This window comes from Triturus cristatus, chromosome 12, assembly GCF_964204655.1.
Source record: "Triturus cristatus chromosome 12, aTriCri1.1, whole genome shotgun sequence".
Taxonomy (NCBI): domain Eukaryota; kingdom Metazoa; phylum Chordata; class Amphibia; order Caudata; family Salamandridae; genus Triturus; species Triturus cristatus.
In genome coordinates, this window is record NC_140595.1 from 101,150,347 (window position 1) to 101,169,504 (window position 19,158).

Below are 19,158 nucleotides of genomic sequence, written 5' to 3' on the forward strand. Positions count from 1 at the left end.
CAGTCAGGGGTTGATGCATATAACAGGTAATCCGCCGATAAAGGCAGGTCACCGCCTTAAAAGTCCCCGCCGCCATCACTACATACTGACAGGCAAGGGATGTGGTCGGCTCCACCAGTCCCTGTTGCCAGTGTTTCCTGATAGACGCAGTTAAAGCTGCATGCAAGAGAAAGTACCCCCGCGGGAGATCGTGCCGCTCCCTGAGGTCATCAAAAGGGAGAAGATTACCATCCTCATAGAGGTCACCCAGTGCCATAACTCCCGCCTATTCCCAGGCCGAAAACCTGCTCCAACTCCCCCGTGAGGCAACGCCCCACACATCCTCAAGGGGATCTCATGTGCATAGGGAACCGGAACATGCGTCCTCCTGGCTAAGCGCGCCCAGCATTGTCGCACCGCCCTCAAATCCGAAGGCATCGAAGCATCTCTCATCGGAACTCGGAGAAGCACACAAGACAAATGGTGCCAACTCGGTCCGACCCTCCCCGGTGAACCACTGGAGTTGCGCAGCATGGTAGTAGGCCTCCAGGTCTGGCAGCGCAAGGCCCCCCTTTCCCCTGGGCCTCTGTAGAGTAAGTAACGCTACTCTCCGTCTCCCAGCGCCCCAGATGAATCCCGTAATCAAAGTGTTCAGTTGCGCAAAGAGCTTACCCGGGATGCAAACTGGGAGGGTCCCGAAGTAATAAAGAAACCTGGGCAATATGACCATTTTCACCAGGGCGACCCTGCCTGCCACTGACAATGGGAGAGTCCCCCAGAAGTCAAAACAGGTTCTCGCCCCGCGCACTGCTCGCCCCACGTTGCCCTCCAATATATCAGCGGGAGCATGATAAATCTGAGTCCCCAAGTAGGACAAACACCGAGGCTCCCACGGGACATCCCCCGGACGAACCACCCCGTCTGGCTCGGTGGGGAATAGACATGACTTGGTCCAGTTCACCCGAAGACCCGCCACCCTCCCCAAGGTCTCCAGCAGGCTCCGTGCCCCCTGTGGGGCCTCCCCAGCATCCGGCAAGAAAATGAGGAGGTCGTCCGCATACAATGCTATGTGTTGCGCTCGTCCCTCTACTAAGAGGGACTGCTTCCACACTATGGAAACGGTTTGAATTCACACCCATTACCACCCCACTTCCTGCGAATATTTTTTTAACAACCCTGTAAATGGTTTCAACCCAGCATATCCATTCTCCTTCACCGGCTCAGACAGGTTCATCATTCAATACCCAGTACAAAGCTTCAATTCAGATCCAGATAAAACTACTTTGCCTCCTGTAACAAGGATACATTCTGCCAATTCTTTCTCCATTCAAGCTATTTCAATACAAACCAGGGTCAATGTGATACAAACTACATCAATATATTGCAAATAACATCAATCCCCTCCAAAGAATCACTATAAGAATTATGAATCTGAAAATATGGTGGGTATATTACAACAGCAGGTAAGAACTTATATTCAGTTTTCTTTCCCTATAACAGAAGGATGATTGGTACGCAGAACAAATGCCCTTAAATTCCTTACCACATATGCAAACCTCATCTCTCTGTTTCCCTAACACACCAGTCCATTAAAGCACTACCTGCTCCCATTTCACAAACTCCCCTCCTTTCTTCTTACCAGAGTGTCAAACTGCAAGGCAGCTCTATATACATGGTGGGATTGTTAAAAGCTACGATTTGGGTGGGAGGAGTAGTCAATAACTAAACCAATATAGCATCCGGCGCCATGTCCTCTTCCTCTGATGCACTCCCTGATCAAATAGCAACTGCAGACCTAAGTGTGGGGATTTATCAGTTTATAAGCTATGAAAGGGAGGAAGTGGTTGGTGGCGTGTATACCAAACCGGACCTCTTTCCCTCAGTGTATTTTCAGCTTGGCATACCCCCGTCCAGCTCGTGGATAAATAATTATGAAGAGGTTATTAACTACACAATTTATTATTTATTACAACAGTTAAGACAAACAGGTATTTCCTTTCACATACCATTCTCCCAGCAAACATATCACAGTCTATCCACCTGCCACAACAATCTTCACTATCCTGACCAATCATGGAAATAGCCAAACTGCACCTCTACCACTTCCTAAGCATAAACAGCGTCCATGGCGTCAACGGTGACTGACCCTGCAAACACCATGTTTGCACTCTTCGTTCATTGTCCAGCACCCAAAATAGGGTCACCTCCTCCCTTTTCATCTCTCACCACCAATCATTGAATTCAACTTACTTCCAACATTCCAACAATTCCTGTGAACAACTCAGTGAACTCTATCCTGAGATATATCTGCAAATTGACTTCATCTACCATATCCATCTCCCAAACTTGCAAGTAGCTTTAATTCACATTCTGCACTCAAACTGTTTTTTAATTCGCACCACCACTGCCCCAAGTCCTTCATCGATTAGCAAATAGCTTTAATTTCACCATCTCACTGCATGCTACAAACACCTTCACGTAGTTTGTTAGTTCCCCACATTCTGCAAACAGCGGTCACACCAATTTATGCATTCTAGTCAGCATCATTTTTTCTTCACCTTGTTGCTCCCGCCTTCTACTAACAACTTCAATTCACCAATAAGGACCCTACAACCCTCTCCTTCAAAAAGGTTGCACTGGACCTGCCCCGTCAATCCACCTAGTCTTGCAGCAACCTTCAATTCCTGTCACTTAAAGCCATGCCATTCCACTCCAGGCGTTGCAAGAATCCCCAAACTGAATGGCAAAAAGGCTCAAACAGCATAATAGATGGTCCACTCTGCCTCTCAACCCAAAACACACTGGAGTTGCTCTTGGTAGGTCTGGCTCTATGTGTACATAACTCGTTTTAAGTAGTTAGCTTTGTCCTTCAAGATAAATATGTTTGGTTTTTAATCACTGGAGGAAACTGCAGACAAACGCCTTGGTAACACGCATCCCCATTAGCCAGACCCTGTCAATTATTCTCTGGTGACTCTAGTTTGTCATAGAAGGTTTTGATCCAATGACAACAGATAAAACCTAGACACAAATCATTAAGAAATTGTAATAAATGTACACCAAAACCCGAAGCAGGCTACCGTACTTTAGCATCACCTGAGGCACAATCATACATTATCATTAACAGCAGGAGAAGAAGAGGCAGAAGTACATTTCTACAGCAAGTGAGAGGAGGAGGTCTACAGAGACCAGGTGAGCTCCTGCTGAAGGATTTCACATTTGCTTCCGATATAAGACAGGAGGGAGCATCCCTGTTTCTACAACCATTTTCACTTTGAACCTAAATTTGAAATTGAAAGTTGCCCCACAGAATAACCAGTCCAGAGTGTAAATCTTTGCGATTAATACACCTTCTTTCCAATTACACTGCACGTAAGTGCATGGCACAAGCAACAGAGGTGGAATTCACCTATAGAGCCCAATCAACAAGGTAAAGTTATTCAAAATAAACTCACATGTGCATATTAGAACGTATGGAAGCCTCCCCACGTCACAACTAATACGCCAGAGGAAAGCTGCACTCCATGCATCACTGTCTACAAGAATAGATTTTAGAAGAAGGGTTTAAGTTGTGATCCAGTGCTAGCTCTAAAAGACTTTACAAGCTCTGACAATCTCTAAAAGACCACCCCAGAAGGCTAAAAGATCTGCTTGGGAACTCCCTCTCCACTCACAACCCCTTCAACTAACAAAATGTCTTCAGATACTTAAAAGCAAGACGAACCTGTAGCTTGGTCAGCATGCCTGGGCTCTCTGATGGAGGTCCTGGGATAACTTCTGGCTCTTCTTCCACCTCCTCAAACCGAGCAATGCGTTTTTTCTTATTGGAAGAGTCTTTGGAAGGGTCAGTCTCATCTCCAAACACATCCTGGGCAGGCAGAAAGAAAACAAGTCTACCAGATTCTGTAGAAACACCTTACATGCCTGCTCAAGCTAATTTATTCGGATCCAAACAACTCTATTGGATTGAAATTTACACCAGTTCAGAAAGCACTCGAGCAACAATTTGACTTGATTTTATCAGAATATAAGTGGCAATGTATAGGAGTTGATAAAAAAAATTTGAAATTAAATTCCTGTTCATTTATTTTAAAGTAGTACGTACATCTTTTAGACGCAGTATGCACTACAGTTATAGTAAAGTACATATAAAATATATAAATAACATACTTCCAGGTATAGCCTTCATCCACTGAAACCAACAATTAAATTGAAAAAAAAACCAACTGTTTTAGAAAGACCACTAGCTGCTATGCACAGCATATCAAACAGGTCTTTCCAGCTTGTAGAAGATCAGTATATATATCCTACATTTCAAGACACACTCAGCCAAAATGTACACTTTTGACCATTTACCTTAATCTCCCGTTTTTTACTGCGGTCACTACTGGATCTGGAGTGCCGGGAACTACGACCTTCATCGACTGCATCATACAGTTTCTCCACAAAACGTGAAGTGGTGTCATCAAGAAATGGCCTAAGCTGGTCTGAAAAAAAATATTTAGCAGCTTGGTGAAAAAAAACAGTCTACCATGTTCTATCAGACATCTCTTGAGGAACACATGACTTTAAGCAACAAGGTGATGACATTCTACGCATGATGTCAGGTTAATAGAAACACACAAAATATAAGGTGCTACAAACATCTAAAGCAGGTGAAAGCTAGTAATTCGTACATATACACCAATAAATTGGGTTAATGTACAAATTACACATTGCACAGAAAACTTCGTATTAACACAGTAACTTCTAAATACAAACTTAAATTAATGTCTTAAAATATATCCGAGTACAGAGGAAATGAATGGCTATGTGGGAATAAAGTTACAGCAATGTGGTGGGTGCTCACATCAGAGGATAAAACTGTGACTATCCACTTTGTAACTACTGATGATTTCGAGGAACGAACGAACACTTTGAGAGCGGTCCTTTTGTGGGACTACTGAACACCAGGTTGCAGATTAGGACTTTGAGGTCTCTTGTGCCCCTGCTAAACATGGATGTTTTTCAGTCTTTGCTCAGCCTCTACTTGACAGCGACGTAGATACTGAGACATAGCCATGGCCCTTGAAGGGCTTCTTTCAATCAGGCCAAGTCCGTGCTAAATTACCTACAAAATAAGGACCACAACTAAGCATGTGGACTTTAAGGTTTCCTTGATAGAGGGCAGTTGAGAAACTAAAAAGGAAAGTTCTATGTATGGAAGGATAGAGCCTCAACCTAGTGGAGATGGTATCATCACTGGAAACTTGAGCCAGACTGCTAGGATTGCTATTTAAAAATAAATATTAAATGACTTTGCATTTCAAGCCGCGGCTTGATTGGTGCAGGAGGTGGAATGTCTGACAACACGGTAAATGCTTTTCAAATCGGAGATTGAATGTTTTCACCCCTTTCCAAATTAGAGAATGTTAACTGTCTAATGTCACAGTTTATGAGAGACTATTCCTGGGAGATGCGTCAGACTGCTTTTGAGGTAACTAGAGCTTCTGAGCTGTGGGCCCTGGAATGAAGAAATGATGTGCTGGGACTTGTATATCACAGCTCATCCGTCCCAGACAGAGAGAAAAAGGGGCAAGTACCCCTAAGAGCGACCTTAAATTCGGGGTACGCAAGATACTCTTTTTGATCCAACATAAGCAGCCAACCAAAAAGAGAATGGAGGCGCTCAAAGTTACAAAGCTAGAGATGCAAACAAGTTTAAAAAGTGTGGCACTGGTAAGGATTGCAACCAAACGTTGATTGATCTTGGAGGGCAAGACTAAATATTTCTAATTTTCAAACAGAGTCCAAGGCTGCTCTTTAGCATGAAGAGGATGTGTTACTTTTCAGTTTACACCATGACACTGGCGGTTCAGTTGCTGTGGTTTTCCTTAATTTTGGAGAGCTACGTAATGTTCTGTCTTGTGAAAGGCCTGGGCATCCTGGAGGTGTTGAGTGTCATTTCTCGTTTCTTTCCCCCTTACCACCCTTCTTTCTCCTATATTTTCTTGTGTGTGCATTAATTCTTTCTATTCATTTGAGAGGTTCTGCAGCTGTTAAATAGGGTTGATGTCTTCCATGTGTCCATTTTCTGCAATACTGTGGTGGTGCTCAATAAAAAGATCTGGCAGATAAATACATAAAACAAATACACTGAATACAAAGTTCTGACGTACTGTAAAACTCATCACCTGCAAAGGGATGACCCTAATATTTTGTACAAATAAAATGAAAAAAATATTAGTCCCAGCAGCATTGTAAATGGCCTTTTATTTTTTTATGGTATAATTAAAGCTATCAAGCCATAAACGCATATGTTTCAGGAGCTCTGGGCCATTCATTAAACTTTAATGTTCAACAACTCACAAGCAAGGTTCATGCAGCAGAATTAATGACTAACAGAACTTACCTGCTGCTTTCTTCTTGTCCATTCCTTTCCCCACGCAGTTCAACGCAGCTGTGACCACAGTGGGCTCCGAAAAACCAAGGAACCGTTTCACTGTCTTCTCCACCCATGGCTTCATCTCCTCTAGCTCACGCTTGGACAGAGACATCTTGCTGGATTTTTAATAAACCGGCTCTCTGTGCATGTGAAGGAATTAAAGGTTGTTAAAAAAAACAACTGTCAGAATTATTTGGATGAACTCACATAGATGTATCTGGTTAGTCCTTTTTTTGGCCGTCCTAGTTACGGAGGAGTATTGAGTTTATTTGCCACCCATGTCCCAATGCTACAAATGCTAGTACACTCCAATTTCTGAAACAGACTACTCCAGTTTAGTTCAATAGCAACACGTAGAGAGGTCATTAACACCATAAAACGAGAGCACTTAAAAATGTGATACACATTGGAACTACGCCCTAGCTTTTCTAGAACATTGGCCTTAGATCCAATGTTAGCCCTTATCCGTAGCACCCTTCCTCTGTCCAGTATCAATCAATCAGGAGTTTGTTAAAGCGCAACTACTCACCCGTTAGGGTCTCAAGGCGGAGGGGGAGGGGGTGCATGTTCCGTTCCCTTCCATCAAGGATGGGGTCTGTCAAAGAGCCAGGTTTTGAGGTTTCTTGCGAAGATGGGGAGCGATGTCTGTCTGAGGTGAAGCGGAATGGCGTTCCAGGCTTTGGCCGCGAGGAAGGAGAAGGAGCGGCCTCCCGATCTGGTCTTTCTGGTGCGGGGGACCACGGCGTAGGAGAGCTGGTCTCATCGTAGGGTCCTTTGGAGTGCGTGGAATTTGAGTCGGCTGTTCTGGTATGCTGGTCCGGTGCCATGGAGGGCCTTGTGTGAATGGGTGAGTATCTTGAAGGTGATTCTCGCCTCGACGGGGAGCCAGTGGAGTGTGCACAGGTGCTGGGAGATGTGGCAGTGTTTTGGCAGGTTGAGGACCTGTATTGCGGCGAGGTTCTGGATGTTCTGTAGCTTGCGGGTGAGGTTGTTGTTTATTACGGCATAGAGTGTGTTGCCATAGTCGAGTCTGCTGGTGACCAGGGCGTGAGTGACGGTCTTTGTGTTTGAGGGGGATCCATTTGAAGGTCTTACAAAGGAGGCGGAGGGTGTGGAAGCAGGAAGACGAGACAGAGGTGATCTGGTGGTCCATTTTGAGCTCGGAGTCCAGGAGGATTCCCAGGTTGCGTACGTGGTCCGTGGGGGTTGGCGGGTTTCTGAGGGCAGGGGGCCACCAGGTGTCGCTCCAGGCGTCGGGGTTTGGGCCCATGAGGAGTACTTCTGTTTTGTTGGTGTCTAGTTGTAGGCAGCTGTTTTTCATCCATTTGGCGACAGCTTCCATGCCTACTCGAAAGTTGTGTCTGGCGGGGTTTGATTCGTTGGATAGGGAGAGGATGAGTTGGGTGTCGTCTGCGTATGACACAATGTTGAGTCCGTAGGTTCAGAGGATGGGAGCGAGTGGAGCCATGTAGACCTTGAAGAGCGTCAGGCTGAGGGAGGAGCCCTGGGGGACTTCACAGGTGGTAAGTGTAGGGTCCAAGAGGGGAAGGGTCTCTGACCCGTTGCGTTCTGCCCGAGAGGAAGACGTGGATGCAGTCGAGGGCCTTGTCCTGGATTCCTGCGTCGTAGAGTCTGCTTATTAGGGTGCGGTGAGAGACTGTGTTGAACACCGCCGAGAGGTCGAAGAGGATGAGGGCTACTGTTTCCTTACTGTGTTTTTTTTCTGAAGCCGGATTGGGAGGAGTCGAGGAGGTTGTGTTCTTCGATGAATGTGGCGAGTTGGCTGTTGATGGCTTTCTCGATGACTTTCGCTGGGAACGGGAGCAGGGAGATGGGTCTGTAGTTTGAGGTCCGTGGGGTCCACTGAGGGTTTCTTCAGCAGGGGGTAGACCTCGGCGTGTTTCCAGTTGTCGGGGAACAAGGCGGTCGCCAGGGAGCGGTTGATGGTGTGGCAGAGCATGGGTGCAATGGTGTCGACGGCTCTGCTGAAGATGTGGTGGGGGCAGGGGTCTGTGGGGGCCCCTAAGTGGATTGACTTCATTGTCTTAAGTGTGTCTTCGGTGGTGAGGGCTGTCCAGTTGTTGATCGCTGGCTTCAGGGTGTCGGGGTGGTTGGTGAGGGTTTAGCGTGTTGGTTGTCTTAGTCGAAGTGGTCGTAGATGCTCTTGATTTTGGGGTGGGGCTGCGGTGTTGGGGTCGTCGTTTTCCGCAATGGTTGGGGTGGAATTGTTGAGTGAGGAGGTAAGCTGGTCGTCAGTGATTTTGGTCCAGTTTCTTCGTGGGAGGAGGTGCTGGTGTGTGTTCTGAAGGTGAAGTGGACGCAACGATGTTTGGTCCAAGGGAGTTCGGTGATGTGGCTGAAGGTGATGGAGTTTCCTGTAATGAAGAGGGGGTTGATGGTGTGTCCTGCTGAGTGCGTGGGCTCGGTCACGATCTGGCGGAGTTCAAGGTTGTGGAGGTTGTCCAGGAGGGATGTGGTGTTGTGGTCCAGTTGGTTGTCGATGTGGAAGTTGAGGTCCGTGATGGAGTTGGCGAAGGGTCCGCGGGGGTCGGTAGATGAGGGTTCCTCGGAGGGTGACTGTGGGGCTGGCCAGTATCTTGAAGTAAAGGTGTTCATCAGATCTGTGAAATCTCTTGTATTACTCCCATCATTGCACAGATTGCCAAAGCTTTATTCTGGATTCATGCTATATGCAATGTTCTATTTATTGGAATTGTGTAAGGTGTTACAACTATTCTTGTAGTCTTGAAAACCTTTTGCAATCCTTACGTCATTTATGGCACTGGAATGGTCACTGAATTATTGGTATTGTATTTGACAGTGTTTCTCACTGATCCGATGTGAGTCACACTGCTTAGTGACTGTCAGGTTGGGAGGAGGGGAGGTACCGGAAGATGGAATCAAGGCATGATTGGAGAGACTGGCAGTGAGCATGTAAGCAATTGACCAACATTGGGGCCCGTCAAGTGATCACAACCAATGCTAGTCTCTTAAAATGTTTATAGACCCACCAAACCATGTGAGTAACAAGCATTGAAAATGCAATAGGTCTCGCCTTTGATTAAGTTAAAGCCATTTGCTTTGCTAATGGTATTGTATAGCAAAGCAAATGGCTTTAACTTATTAAAATAAGAGACCTTTTGTATTTTCAATGCTTGTTATTCTTTTAACATGGCCGGTCGACGCTGTTGGCTTTGTCAATGCTGAAGCATTTTAAAAGTCCCCAGCAGTGGAGTGAACATCTGACATTGCGCTTTGCACCCGTGATCAAGGTCTGAGGACAGACCGAAACGTTGGGTTGTTGAGCTGTTTATGAACGTTGTTGCTGTAATAAATCAATGCAACCTTAACCCGTGAGTGCGAGTAGAATTTCTCTTCCGAGAAGACTGTGATGAATATATATACACACATACATACCAATGAGTAAATGACCATTACCCAATCTTGGCTAACCCTGTAACAGTGGTTGTGATTGTATTCTCTGTAAAACCGAATGAAAAAAAAAATGAAAAAAATGAAACAGAAGGAGGGGTGTTGTACGCTGTAAGCAAGAAGGTTATTAAACCTACTGCGCCAACAATAACAAAAGTTGCCATTAAACAAAAATAAATATAAAAAAGGTAAATAGAATAGTAAACCTAATTCTCTAAACGGACACCAAAGACACGAATCCAGTCAATTTTTTTAACTAGAAGATAGTTCAGACCAGTTATAGACAGCATATCTAGCAGGTTTTTGTCAAGTCTTTTCGTGATCAGTAGATGCTATACTGCTGAACATTCTGTATAACAGTGATGCCAAACAGATCCAGAAGAACAAGGCCTATGCCAGATTTGGATACTAGCCACTGCCAAAGACAAATAGTTCCATTAAGAGCTCCTATAGATACATTTATAGATACATTTATTTAAAATGTAGACCAGAAAGTCGAACCTTTCAGGGCTGGTGTGATATTCCTATCACACAACGCACATGACATTCATCTGGTTCAAGGACAAGCCTGAATGCCAGTTTACAGTACGGTTGTGGAAAAGAGGATTATCTACTGCCAATCTCTCGTGGGCAGGTGGTTCCGAGCACCCCAATCCAAACTCCAAAAATCAGTATGCCACACGGTAATTGTTATTTCATACTAAAAGAAGATTAAACCATATTTATATGAAAACAATATTTGATTATTATTAAGAATTATAAACTCAGCACTATAGGGTCAAAATGAGATAATCCACATATTTCAACACATCCCCACATACCTAGCCAATTAGTCGTAAGTTAAACTTAATTATATAAAAAAAAAAAAGATGTCTACAATCATGGTTGGTCCATCATAATAAGCCAAGTCTTGTAAAGCCTCCTGATTTACGTTATAGTACCATCAAGACACTATTTCAAAATCGCTCCATCAAAGGGTCTGTGCATGCCGAATATGGCCCCTCTTCCTTTCTTATTAATGGTGCCCTATGGATCAAGGAGTGCTCAGTTCATGCTGTGCTCCCGTTTTGCTGCACTGGGCGCTGAATGATACTTCTTGTCAAACTAACAATAGGAAGTGCACAGGAGTCTACTGCTACTTTTCCTTCATTCCAACCAGTAGAAACTTGCAATGTCACCATTTCCTTTGAGCCATATTCCAGCTGTAGAGCTTAAAAAGCATTAGAGAATGCTAATTTTCCTTCTTTGCATAGAAAGCAGACATTTCTTAAAACATGGCAACCAAGCACACATGTTATCAAACAGCACTGTTTAAACAAGCTGGCTTGATTCCTAACTCCTGTACATAATGTATTTATACGATAACCAGGTTATCGTACATTCATGCCTGCATTTTGTACGACATTAAGAAATACATCTAGAATTCTTGCCACTCGTCATTAGCGTTTTACTGTGATTTTGTGGAGGTTGATGTCTACTAATTGGATTAACCTTTCATGTATCAGATGGCCATATGAATGAGAAAATGTATTATGTATTTAGAAAGGAACGCCTAACAAATCTTGAACCAATGACATGTAGGGGTGCAATGCTCTCGATCTTAGCTACTACTACATTTACATTGAGTTAGATTAGCATGTTTTGAGTATCTTGCATATAGGAGACTGTAGGATCTTGTATTGAAATGAAAGCAGCTCAGTTCACATCATAAGTATCACCCATTATAGATATAGACCTGTGGGAGACCCAGTAATACAATAAGGTACTCTCAGCAGCCAGTTCATAAATATAGGACAGTGCATCAACCCTTCCCGAAGGAGTTAACTGGAAGTAAATTGTTTGCAACACCGTCACTACATTAAGATTCCAACTGGAACGGGACCTATTTCATTAGAGTAAACACAAATAAAGAAATAAAATCAAATCTAAAAACGACACCACTGCAGGTTGCCTGACAGATGGGATAAGATTGTTAGCTGGAACAAAGTAGCTTGTTGGTCAAAGTACAACAGGATTGTGATGTTGTGTTACTGTGAACTGGTGGTAGCAGAAACTTCGGCAAAGTTTCTCATCACTTGCTCACATTTTTGGTCCACTAAAATAAAGCCTCACAAGGCCGGCTCTTGGGGAGGCGGCCTTCAGAAAAAACAGCTAATTTCCTGAAAATGCTTCTCTTGACAGTAATCTAAAGTCCAAGGCTGACTAAATTGAGATGATGAAGCCATGTCCAAAGCAGCGATACAGTACTCTAGTGTCGATACAGACTCAAATCCAGTATGTCTTGAAGTTATGTTATGTTATGAATTTGATCAAGCGCGAACAGCTGCCCCAGCAACGAGGCGTCCCGGCGCTAAAAACCATAAAATACCTGCTGAGGGAAATGGGGAGGGAGAGACAGAAGGCCTAAGACAGTGGGAACAGATGAGTTTTAATTGCCTTCCGGAAGGCGGACAAGTTATTCAGGGAGCGAATGTTCGGTGGCAGGGAGTTCCAAAGTCTTGCCCCCAGAACTCTGAAGGAGCGGCCCCCAACACGACAGAGTTTCGTTCGAGGAACAGTCACAAGGTGTTGACCTAAAGAACGCAAATTGCGTTGAGGGATGTAAGGTACTAAGAGCGGGCATAGAAGTTCAGGACATTCTGATTTAAGAATTTTAAAAGCAATAGTGAGGGTCTTGAATTGAATTCTAGATTCGATAGGAAGCCAGTGTAATCTTTGGATAGTAGCTCTGACAGAGCACCTACGGGGGAGGCCCACCACGGCCCTTGCCGCTGAGTTCTGTACCCGTTGCAGCCGTGCTATCTCTGCTTTATTGGCGCCTAAAAATAGAACACTGGCGTAATTCAACCGGGAGATAATGATGGATTGGATTATTAGCTGGCGCGTTTTGGAATCAAAGAAACTGAGTATTGGGTTGAGGCTTCTCAGCAGGCCCACACAAGTAGCAGCCACTTTCCTTGTGTGGGTCTGAAAACTAAGCGAGGAGTCCAGCCATACACCCAAGTTTTTCACCAGAGTTTTCGGTGATGGGATGGGGCCCAGCAAGGAAGGCCACCAGTGATCACTCCAATAACTGGAGTTTTTTCCGAGGAGCAGCACCTCCGTTTTCCCAGCATTCAGCTGTAGGCAGTTGCCCGTCAACTGGGCAGACTCGGAACTATGACCTGGCCTAAACCCAAGTAGTTTATTGAACATAAACTTTGGCACACAAACCACAACACAAGAATTCTGAAAGAGAATCTATGCTCATGCCATTACCTAATACAGTTCTAGAGCACTAACTAACAAGAGAAATAGAGGTTACCACAAGTACTCTAGCTAGACATGGAGTGCCATGACTATCGCAAATGTTTTTTTTTCGATTAGGAAATGTAGGAAGCTTACTGTGGTAAGTTACATGGCAGTAACAACGCTGGAGTCTTCTGAAGATTGTACGATAGATTTATTATCATAGACATAGGTAAAGCATGCACCGCTCTCGCTGACCAGACACCAACTGCCGGGTCTGGAATCTAACCACTAAAAGTAAGGTATAGTGTGCACAGAGTCAAGTGGAACCCCAAAGGTAGGCAGAGGTAAAGTTAGATAGAAGTGTGGGCGAGCAGTAAGGCTCTATCAGAGGGTAGTGCTAAGCCTTTATTGTAGACACTCAGGCAGGAAATGTCACACACACAAAAACTGAACTCAGACCAAATTGTTTAAATAAAAATATTATGTAGTTATATGTATTTCCTAAAACGAAGCCAGCTTTGCACAGGTAAGTGTAAATGGTACTTTTCAAGGCAGGTTGAACAATACAAGCAAGCTGAATGAAAAGGTCTTTGTTACAGGTTTGTAAATGCGTAGAATACAGTTGAAATTACTGTTAGATTACTTTAAAGATTACTTTATGGATTACTTTTTGTACTCAGTGCAATATGCCTAGATATCACACTGGGACATTTCCTAGAGAAAAGGGGAGTAAAGCAGTTTTTATACATTTGCATTTTTGCAGAGTTACATACAAACCAACTCCACACAAAGCAATTTTCATGAAAAGCAGTCAATGCAATACTATGAGAGGAAATAGAGAGTTACCAGTTTGCAGGTAAGTACTTGGTTGTGGAAGTTGGGTTCCTGGGGTTAGAACTAGGGTTTTCCCAGGGTCAAAGAAGCGCTCTCAAAGCACCCTCAGAGGAACTAAGGCAGCCGGGTGCAGAGTGCTGAGGCCAAATGTTATCCAATGGGAGATACGGGGCCTCCGGTTGGTCGCTGCTCACGAGCAGGCCACAAGGTTGTGAGAGCAAAGCTCCTGGTTTTAGGCTCAAGGCAAAAGGGGATCCGAGTTTACACCCAAAGTGCACCTGCAGAGGCACAGGGGTGGCTGGGTGCAGGGTGCTGTTTTGGCATCGGGTGCCCAGTTGATTTCAATGGGGATTCTCCGGTTGCAACAAACACTGAAGGCTTGGGGACGAAGATCTTCTGGAGGTGACCACCGGTTGGAGAGGTAGGTTGGGATGCTGGGGCACTGTCGGTTGGGCCACCCAAGGTCATGGGACGTTGGGTGCAGGGGTGTCTTTAGGTGTCGGATTTTCTTACCAGCTACGGTCGCGGGGATCCTCCAGAAAGTGGCTGCAGGCGTTTATTGGAGATTCAAGGCAGGTAAGAGAGCACCAGATCTCGGGTCAGAATCACCGGGGAGACCTCCTCGTAGTGGTGGGCCACTCAAACTCGGGCAGTGGGCATCGGTGCAGATTTGGTCAGAGCCAGAATCTGTTGGTGAGCAAATCCGGTGCTCACGGGAAACAAAGTCTTGGTTTGGGAAGGCAGGTCAGGTCCTCCTGGTTCTTGGGGGCTGCTGGCTGCAGGTCACACCAGGATTTTACTGGAGCAAGTTGGAGGTAGGGACAGGCCGGTAGGGCTGGGGCCAAGTCAGTGGACATCCTACTCTTCTTAGATCAGCACAGGTTCTTCTTCTTCCAGTCGGTTCTTGTCTGCGGAGGCAAAGTTTGGGGTTGCCCTGAATACTAAATTTAGGGGTGTTACAGGTCGGGACCAATGGGTGCCTTCCTTGGGGTGGGTACATCCTCTATTATGCCACCCTCTAGTGGGAGGGGGCATATGCCTTTCCTTGCTGGCTGGGTCCCCCCACCTGCAAGATGACGGGGATTGAGAGTTGTGCCTCACATCGCCTCCCCCCACCTGAGGGGTGGGGTAGTCAAAGGTGGGCACACCTCCCTTCCTAACTTGGTTTTCCCAACGATTCTCCTGGCCAAAGTGGGGGTCAGAACCAGTGGAGGCCAGTTGCTGGAAAGAGCAAATGGCTGGGGCAGCTCACAAAGGCGCAGGCCTTTGAAGCTTCCCCTCCGTGGGCCCTGCCCATCCTGGGTGAGGAGGCTTGGCACCTTGTCCCAGGATGTGCATTGTTTCAGGACCCCAAAAGCGCCAGGCTCTCGACCTAGGGGTACAGAAACATGTCTAATGGTTGCAGCTGGCGAGCAGCCACTCAGCCAGCACACTAGACTTAGGTCATTTTTCAGGGGGCCTCTCGAAGATGCCCTCCGAGTGCATTTTTCATTAAATCCCACACTGGCATCAGTGTGAGTTTAATGTGCTGAGAAGTTTGATAAACTTCCCAGTTTTCAGTAAAGCCATTATCGTGCTGTGGAGTTCGTAATGACAAACTCCCAGCACCATATGAGCTTAATGGCCTTACATGTCTAAGAATTGGTTTAGAAACTGTAAGGGTTCAGGGCTCATGCAACCGTACCCTTACCACTGGTATAGGGCACCCAGGTAGAGAGGTGGCTTACCTATGCCAGGGCAGTGGGTTGTAGGCATGGCACACAGGGATGTTGCTATGTCGACTCTTCACTTTGCAAGCTGCGTGTTTTGGTGCAGAACAATGGCTGTGTGGGTGTATAAAGGAACAGGACCTTTAAGGGTGGCACGAGTGATGCAGCCCTTAGAGGCCTTCCCTGGTCACAGTGCCCTTGGTACCTATGGTACCTTTTACAAGGGACTTACATGTGGCCCAAGAGTTGACAATTTGGTTTTGCAACAGTACAATTTAGGGAATAGAACATAGGCCCTGGGTGGCAGAAACCCAGGGCACACTCAGTCAAAGTACATCAACAGTTTGGCAAAAAGTGGGAGCAACCATGCAAAAAGAGGGCACTTTCTTACAGGATTGCATTGGTACCCCAAGAAAGACGTGACATTATTTGTTCATTTTGTTGTAGTCACTAAGAAAATGTCCGAGCTGTGGTAACTCTTTTGCTGTCTTGTGTGTTTACCACGTCCCTTATGCTTTTGCATGTTTCAAGATTTAATAAATACTTGCATCATCTCATTCGTTTTCTGTTGACAAAGAATTGATTTAACTTCTATGTTCATTGTTTAATGTACATGTAGGTAGGGACCATTTGTCCCTTTATAAATAGTTGTACCCATTGTCCTTACATACCTTAGGGTCCCCTTGTCTATAAAAACACTTACTGCTCTTTCAAGGCATGTGGAATACCAGGGAACTCTGCATCTGACCAGGTACACAATGTTTAATGAAGGACTCAATTTGGAGAGTTGAATGCCTCTAAAAACCAAAAGACTAAAAAAGGAAAATATTTTTAGATTCTGAATTAGAGTAAATGATACACTCGTCAGCTTCTACAAGTCCAGAAAACAGAACTGGGCCACACAAAGCAAATTTGTAGAAATTGGAGTATGTGGATGCTTCTCTGACAATTGGAGCCCAGTCTAGAACTTTGGTCTTTTCTGCAAATAAAGATGTGGTTCAGATACACATTCGAAATAAAAAAAAAATCAAGTACAAGCCATGTCACAACAGAATAGCAAATAAAGTATCTCAAATAAGGGGGTTGTAATGTAACATTTCTTTGCGGATAAGTATCACTTTAAACAGCTAAATATTCGTAGAGCAGATCTTTATATGCTTAAAAACTAATTTTTGTGATGAAGGAAGACTTTGTTGGAATTGATGAGTCAAGGGAAATTACTTTGGATAGCACAGTCCATAAGGAGATGGGGTGTTGAAAAACCATGTACACTTGAATATCCTCTATACCCAGTAAATTTAGTAAATTGGGAAACATTAGGTTGAATGATTAATTTCCAGAGACCATCAATTCAAATAAAGGTAACAGAATCACCTGTCCATCTAACAGTAATTTTAATTATCACGGAGGATGAAAGACATTAAGACCCAGATCTAGCTGTCCTGATGAATGGAGAAGGTGATCTTTTTTGCACAAACTAAAAAAGAGATCATGATTACAGGACTATGGGAAACCTGAAGAAGAATGAGTGGCAAGAGCCAAATGCCACTCAAGATCAATAGTCAGTACATCGGATATTCAGAGAAGATGGAAATCTAAGATTCTTTCTGAATGCATTGCAGTCATGATTTGATCAAACTAATATATTTATTAAAAAAACAGTACCACAACAAGCATGTTCTTTCATATCTTGGAGTTCATTGCTGGATAGGATGCCCCTTTCCTGAAAAGGCAGGAGAACTTGCATTCACTCTAGTACTATTTAAGTAACCAAACAAAAACCAAAGTACCTTAAGGAGCTCGTCAGTTTTCTAAAACACTTTGATGACAGGTATCAACTTAATGTATGCAATTGCATAGAAATAGGCTACCAAGACCTGCAGCACCCGTTACTCATTTACGATTTATCTAGATGCAGTAGCTATAAGAATTACCAATTTTATAATATAACACACAGAATATTAAAGTGTATTGTTCTTGCCATGGCCAAGTGTACCACACATAGAAAGGGACTAGGCAGAATCAATAAAAAAAAAACCAATGCTAAGTAACGCATTGTACAAATTGGCTTCACTAATCAAACACTACACAAGATATTCTTGACTTCAAACTAGATATCCTTGAACATATGGTAATAGTGTCCAGACTCTGAAAGCACTGACACGAAAGCCTACTCGGCTATATTTGTGATCAAGACCAGGCCCAAACTATAAGCTAGCAGGCTCCAACCTCCTTAGTACCACTTACCTGCAGTATCAACACCTTCACAAAGGCTATTGTAAGTGCAGGAGGAGGTCAATCTAATTATGTAGGCAAGGAAGTCAGTAAAAATACAGGCCTATAAATTGGACTGTTTTGTGTGACAAGAGCAGAATCACTTCATAGTATAAAAGAGGGTTCATACCATATATCCGGCATGAGCATCGAATCCCAAAGCAATGTGACCGTGAGGCCGAATGGTACGCAGATTTGCAGAACCTCTACGAAGCTGTCACTTAGGAACGCAGAGCACCGTAAACAATTTCATACCTAAAGCTGAAATACAGATAGAGTTGCATAAAAGCTATACCTTAAGACAAAATGTGAATTCCTTGCTAGGACGTGTGTGGTTCTGTCAAGCAGACTTCAACGTGGGTTCTTTGCTGCCTAGGCAAATCAAATTCTGTAATTAGATTAAAGATGTCTTTAGATAGTTTTACTTTATATGTGCACACTGCCTTTCACAATGGCTTTAAGTAAAGGAATCTGAGAAGTTGACAAACAAATTTAAGAAAACTTGGATTACACATGGTTGGCTTTGGAAGCATTGGCTTCCGATGTTTAGGAACTTCACCTTAACCAGAGACCTCTTATACTCCCTTCAATTGTAAATGTGACCCTCCCAAGTTTAATTATTCAGTCTTGATTAAACAGTTTATGCATCTACCCAAAGATCCAGTGTAACAGCTGGACTGAACGGACAATAACAGTTTGACAAATAGAATGGAAACTAAGGTATATGCTGGTATTACCCTAAACAGAATAATCGAGGCCTTTGGTTTTTAACCTTTTGACTTCTGTGGAACCCCCACTTAATCATTGCTGATACCCAGGGACCCACATTAAATTATTGTTAGAATCCAGGGACCCTCACTGAGATTACTCGAAGCGAAGGACCCTGGCCTAAGCAGTAGATGATTTGAACCGCAAAACCATACAGAAAATACGAATTGATCAAACAAATAGACAAATGATGAAATATTGTATTTAATTCACAAACAGGATTTTTTTTTTTTTTAATCAAAATTGTATTGGGAAGATTGGAGCTTTTCTAAATTCAGTTGAGGCCACTCAATGTCCATACTATATTTTGTTTGATGCACATGCACTGCTCCCAAAAATCAATCAGAGGATACTAACTTAATTTTTAGCCTACAATTTCAAATTCATTCCATCAACAGAAAAATTTTATTTTTCATTTTTCAATTATGCTTCTTTATTTATATACACTTTATTATTCTGTTAATGTTATGTCACTTTCTAAGCAGCAGCGGGCCCTCTGAATAGACT

The 19,158-nt window shown here is 44.0% G+C and overlaps 1 protein-coding gene across 2 annotated transcripts in view; it reads right to left on the bottom strand.

Moving 5' to 3' along the window:
* The window catches only part of PRPF3 (pre-mRNA processing factor 3), a 102,535-nt gene that overhangs the window by 76,257 nt on the left and 7,120 nt on the right, over nucleotides 1-19,158 (bottom strand). For both annotated transcript variants that reach the window (XM_085639345.1, XM_085639344.1), the window contains exons 2-4: nucleotides 6,371-6,543; nucleotides 4,336-4,466; nucleotides 3,704-3,847 (exon numbers count right to left, since the gene is read on the bottom strand). In XM_085639345.1, the coding sequence (XP_085495471.1) occupies nucleotides 3,704-3,847; nucleotides 4,336-4,466; nucleotides 6,371-6,515 (420 nt within the window). In that variant the 5' untranslated portion in view covers nucleotides 6,516-6,543. The remainder of the gene's footprint in view (nucleotides 1-3,703; nucleotides 3,848-4,335; nucleotides 4,467-6,370; nucleotides 6,544-19,158) is intronic.